Source organism: Asparagus officinalis, chromosome 7, assembly GCF_001876935.1.
Source record: "Asparagus officinalis chromosome 7, Aspof.V1, whole genome shotgun sequence".
Lineage (NCBI taxonomy): Eukaryota > Viridiplantae > Streptophyta > Magnoliopsida > Asparagales > Asparagaceae > Asparagus > Asparagus officinalis.
In genome coordinates, this window is record NC_033800.1 from 7,882,223 (window position 1) to 7,888,223 (window position 6,001).

At 34.7% G+C, this 6,001-nt stretch overlaps 3 protein-coding genes across 3 annotated transcripts; 1 reads left to right on the forward strand and 2 right to left on the reverse strand.

The window, feature by feature from the left end:
- Positions 1,657–3,279, forward strand: LOC109846641. Its single transcript, XM_020415886.1, has 4 exons — positions 1,657–1,843; positions 1,930–2,067; positions 2,779–2,979; positions 3,106–3,279. The coding sequence occupies exons 1-4, from the start codon at positions 1,790–1,792 to the stop codon at positions 3,277–3,279; spliced, it is 567 nt and encodes a 188-aa protein (XP_020271475.1). The 5' UTR covers positions 1,657–1,789.
- On the reverse strand, positions 4,359–4,805 carry LOC109846642. Its single transcript, XM_020415888.1, has one exon. It carries the CDS (start codon positions 4,803–4,805, stop codon positions 4,359–4,361), a length of 447 nt encoding a protein of 148 aa, XP_020271477.1.
- LOC109846643 (protein FAR1-RELATED SEQUENCE 5-like) lies at positions 5,247–5,868 on the reverse strand. Its single transcript, XM_020415889.1, has 3 exons — positions 5,785–5,868; positions 5,288–5,706; positions 5,247–5,250 (listed from the first exon to the last, which is right to left on the reverse strand). Exons 1-3 carry the CDS (start codon positions 5,866–5,868, stop codon positions 5,247–5,249), a joined length of 507 nt encoding a protein of 168 aa, XP_020271478.1.

Below are 6,001 nucleotides of genomic sequence, written 5' to 3' on the forward strand. Positions count from 1 at the left end.
CTATGCCGATCGGGTTCTGTTCAAAGGTAGGAGGTTGGTTGAGAGAACAACCCCTACATTTTTAGGATGGACTGACTTCGCCTTGAAGGAAAGACAGTCAGAGGAAATAAGAACAAATTCATTTGGCAAAGGTGCATTTACAGAGAGGGTTGAACTTCCAGATTCATCTCGAATGCAGAGTGCTACTGGAAACTCTCCTAAAAGTGTTGATACAATTAGAAAGGTTAGCAAATTAAGTTGCAATACTTTGTTTATTCAATTTAATCTCGAATAAGTAGGAGTGAATCTCGATTCATTTAAACTGAATGTCGATTAAGCTACATTGAATGTAATCTGGATTCACTACTACTCAATCTTGATTCACTACTATTGAAATGAATCTGGATTCACTATTACTGGATCTCGATTTATTGAAGTGAAACTGGAATGAAACTGGATTCACTACTACTGAATCTTGATTCAAATACATTGAATGTAATCTCAAACTATCGAATCTTGTCTTTCGCCATGTTAATAATTTATGGTGACCAATGTCTGTGATATTCAAAATGCAGGATTGTATTGAGAGGGTTCAACGGAGAGCTGCAGAGCTGGAATCTGCAAAAAATAGATTTGATGCTGAGTGTGAGACAATGAGAAAGCTGTTCCCCAATGACAATGAGCTCTTTCAGATTCAACAGAGAGTTTCAAATGTACTTGTGCAGGGGTGGGGACATCGTGTAAATACCTGTGACGATGAAACAGCTGTGGGAAACATTGTTGATGATACCCCTAATGTGAACACCAATGTGAGTAGAGATATGCATGGTTCCCCTGTTGTTGATCCAATATCAGGTGAGATACCACAAACACAAGTCTCCCCAAATTTTATTCAAGAAGTTGATAAGATTATAGAGTCTGTTAGCATGAAAAAGGATGACAGACCAGTGAGACGGAAGATCAGCGAATGTAGTATCCCACAGACTGAAGAACCTAGTTTTTCTCTTGGGCTGACACAAGATACTCAGACTGAATCAGTGGAAATGGTTGATGTTGTTCAGATTGCTAAAGCTTGTGAATCTGAAATCATTAATGAATCTGTACAAAGAACTGATAAACAATCTGAAGATGCTGCTGCAGTTAATGAATGTAAAGGTAAGAAAGTTCAGGTGGCCGAAAATAAGGGACATGCGGGAAGGGGGAAAGAAAAGAGGATGGTAAAGCCTGCAACGTCTCTTCGGTCACCATGGGTGCAGAGGGTATCTCAGATTACTGCTAGGCAAAGTCAGCTGGAAAGCATCATATGGGATTGGGTCCATAGAGAAATAAGGCATTCAGGTGATGATTCCGCTGAAGAAGAGAATTTGTAAGTTCTGAACACTTATTTGATATTTTATTATTAGTTGTGAGACTCGCTATTGTTGATGTTTTTTCATTAATGAATTGGTATTTTGTCCCTTTATTAAATTGAATATTGTTACTGTTTTTTCAGTGAAATGGTTTTTAAGTGGAGACAAATTGAATGTTTCTTACCTGCTTTCAAGACTTTCCTTCCTACTGATTACATTGAGGCAAATGTAATCAGCATTTGGTCCTATATTTTGAACAGCAGAGAACAAATGAAGTCTGGAAATTCTCCACTTAGATTCTTCTGCAATGTTGAGACAACCGTACGTATCTTCCTTTATTTTATTTAAAATAACACTTGAGTAACATATTATTTAACCAGTTTTATGTTGTACAGTTTTGCAACATTCATCACACAGATGAGGTCAATGATGAATTGAGATACAGTCGGTTTGCTTCTCGGATGGATGAGCAACTTGCTCTGTATCCACATATGAAGTTTAATGAGATTGATATGGTAAAGATTCGAAGACAATGTTTTTATTCTTTAGCCCAATTTTAACTATATCTGTAAAATCTCTGATTAAATTTCACAACAAATAGGTCTTCTTCCCCATAAATGCGTTTGAGCATTTCTACATTGTATGCTATGGGCTAAAGAATCCAAGTATGGAGCTGATTGACAATAGCAAAAACTGCCCAGACTACAAGGAAAAATACCAAGGTCGTCCTGAGGGTTTGGTATGTTTTTTCCACCTTACGTATGTTCTTTAAACATTAACTGGCAAAATACAGTAATAAGTGAATCCAGATTCAATATAGTGAATCTGGATTCATCCAGATTCACTGTAGTGAATCCAGATTCAATATAGTGAATCCAGATTCACTATAGTGAATCTGGAATTCACTAGAGTCAGATAATTCCAGATTAGTTAACTCCAGTGAATCTCGATCACTATAATTAGTTAATCTTGAAACTTTGATCTGTGTTCACATCACGTAATCACGATCCATATTAGCTAACTCTAGAGTCAGATAATTCCAGATTAGCGCTAGTAAATATGTGTTCACATCACGTAATCACGATCCACTAGCTATAACTAGTCATCTCAAACTTTGATCACTAGAGTTAGTGAATCTGGATTCACATCTTACTATGAATCTCGATTCAATATAGCTAGTTAATCTGTGTTCACATCACATAATCACGATCCACTACCTATAGTTAATTCTAATGAATCCAGATTCACTAATATGAATCCAGATTCATTAGAGTAAGTCCAGGTGAACTAACTCTATTAAATTCTAGCGAGCTAGATCCAATGAATCGTGATTCAATGTCATTAATACTGTTTCCATATAAACAACCAAAACAAATTGTATATTACATTAAACATTACTGTATAATAATTTGGATTTATTATGTGACAATGATTAATTTTGATTAAACAGCACCAGAATTTTGTGAGATATTTGGCAGACAAAAAACATCACAAGGCGAGTGAAATAAATACATTAACGCCTGACAGACTTGAGATGGAGTGGAGAACGGCCGAAAACAAATTTGATTGTGCTATTTTTGTCATGAGACATATGGAGACCTACATGGGCGGTGGTACAGCAAATTGGAACTCTGGTTTTCATAGAGAGGGTGTAAGTGTTTAAACTAATAATGTGTTGATAATTTACATTTAGTCTTTTTGAATTAATTAAATTTAGAATATAAAGCACATCAATTAGCTACTGAATCTTGAACTAAACTTTTATTCATATGGACAGGAGCGATTAAAAAATCAGCTACATAGACTGAGGTCTATATACTGTTGCCAAATTCTTACTGAACCAACAAATGAATTGGCCAAAGAAGTCATCAGGAAAGCCCAACTGCACCATGCTGAAACTGCCAAATTCAAAAAAGAGACGAAGAAGATCACAAGATCTCAAAGAAAATGATATTCTGAAATCAACAGAGAGTTTCAATGTTGAAGTTTACAGTTATTGAGTACATTGTCAATTAATGTTATGGAATACTCTGGTTTGTGTTGAACTGCTTTTCTATGTAAATATACTTTATAACAATAGCTTTGTCATAGTTTTAGTTCGGATTATATGAAAATATTGTGAAGGTAGTGAATGCTAATGGAAGAATTTCGATTACAGCATAGAATGTGAGTTATAATTCAAGCTTTTATGTAACATACAATAAATTGATCATACTTATTGTGGATTGTATGTATTTAATCTTGGATCACTGTTTTAATATTATCTTAAGTTATTATCTTAAGTTTCACTAATTTGTTGAATCTGGACTCACTTTGCTAAATCTCAATACACTTGGTTCAATCTCGATTCACTAAAGTGAATCTAGATTCACTTTAGTGAATCTCGATTCACTAAAGTAAATCTCGATTCACTTAAAGTGAATCTCGATTCACTTAAAGTGAATCTCGATTCACTACAGTGAAACACTATTGACTACAACTATAGTGAATCCAGATTCAATAAAGTGAATCTCGATTCACTACACTAAAAATTCAGTAAGTCAATATTATCTTAGTCACTACACTATAGTGAATCCATATGCAGATCATTGAATCCAGATTCACTACAATGAATCTATATTCATTATAGTTAGTCCAGAATAACTTAAACCGAAACAATCAAGTAATTTGATTGTTTGATTGATTATAAAGAATCCCTATAGTGATATCGAAATTCAATATCAGATAATCTAGATTCACTGCGATCAATCTAGATTCAATATAGTTAGTCCAGAATCACTTAACGCGAATTAAATTTTAACTGATGACTGCATACAACGACTTTATCATTCCTGCTTAAATAATACAACTAATAATAATGGAATTCACATGCTATATGAGTAGATCTCAATTCAATATACTAACATGACACAATGTAACCATATAATTAATAATCTAGTAAATATATATAGTTAAGAATTACAAAATTTAGCAATTTTAATAAGAAATGTATTCCTAAAAATGATTCTATAACGAATTATGACAACAAAATTAAACATCACTCTGCTGTATTGTTTTCTTTAATAGGCATGTCCGTGCGTCATGGAAATCGATTTTTTTGCACATATTACACAGCCTTGGCACCTTTTTCTTTCGTTGAGTAATTGATTTCTCATAATCACCAACAATTCTCCGTCCACACCCCTTGTTTCTACCTTCAATGGGAGGTTTAACAATCACTTCAGCTGGTATTTTTGAGCCAACAAAAAACTCCATTACATCATTTTTGTTCTGTGTGTCAAATTTCCAACTAGATTCACGCAAACTGTGCTTCAACTCCTTCAACTTCCCTTCCAGGTAGTCAAGTCTCTCACCATCTAAACCTGCCAAACTCACACAGGATTGGAAATCATACCATATGTCATTCAACTTGCGATTTGTAACTTCAATTGCATTGCACTGTTCTGATATTTCCTTGAACTGCAATGAATGCCTCATCTCAGCACCTTTTGTCCATCGGTTCACAACAAGATGCCTTGGAATTTTTGTTACATCAGCTTGGTTCAGTGCAAAAAAACCATGTCTACATACTATACCTATTTTCTCAAACAGCCTACACGTACATTGCACGTCATTGTTCAAGTAAGCGTGTTTCACCTAAAATTCAAAAAACAATGTATATTAGCACCGAATAAAAAAAGTAAATGACAAGCACATGTAATGGTCACTGAATCGCGATTCAGTGTTGTGAATCGAGATTCACTACACTGAATCGCGATTCATTGCATTGAAAATATATTCAATTTTTATTGTTTCAATATCCATTATTAAGTTTTACCTCAAATATTTTTCCATGTCTCTTTTTGTCCTTTATGGAATAAATCTTCACGCCCTCTTCTTCAGATATACTGTTGATACTCATATCATAACAAGATGACATTATCTCACTTTGTACCTCATAAAACATTGTTCGAGTGTACAACTCTGCTGCATCCCTCTCCAATAACAATGGTGTGTCCATTCTTGGCATCGTTTTCGTTCCTTCATAGTTTAATCTTGCGTTTGTATGCCTTTGCTTCTCCATAGCACTCTCGTATCGGAGATAAAATTCCGTTAATGTGTCAGATCTACGGTTGAATTTGTCAAAGAAACTGTTCTCACTCTCTGATATTGATGTAGTCCGCAATAAACCGGCCATTGGATCATCAGCATAATAGGCTGGAATCCATGACTCCCGAATGTTATACAGTTCACACAACCATTCATTACTTTCAAGCTTATATTCTTTCATAACATCTTTCCAACCGACTTCAAATGTTGCTGGATCTATATCTATACTCCAAATCAGTGCATTGATCTTCCTCTTGAAATCATCCATCTTCGAAATGCATTTTGCCAACTACAATATAAATATATAACGAAAGATTCAGTATTTATCTAATGAGGATTCATTATATTTATATGTGGGATTCATTACCTTTTGGTTAAATTTCTTCATGATGTGCCACATGCACAAACGGTGACGTGCTTCTGTAAAGACGGTTGATATAGCTTGCTTCATGGCAGGGCACTGATCTGTAACAATACACTTTGGCTCGCAAATCATGCATTTAATGAATACCTCGAAAATCCAGACATAGTTATCAATGTCCTCTTTAGCTATCAATCCTGCTGCAAATACAACACACTTCTTA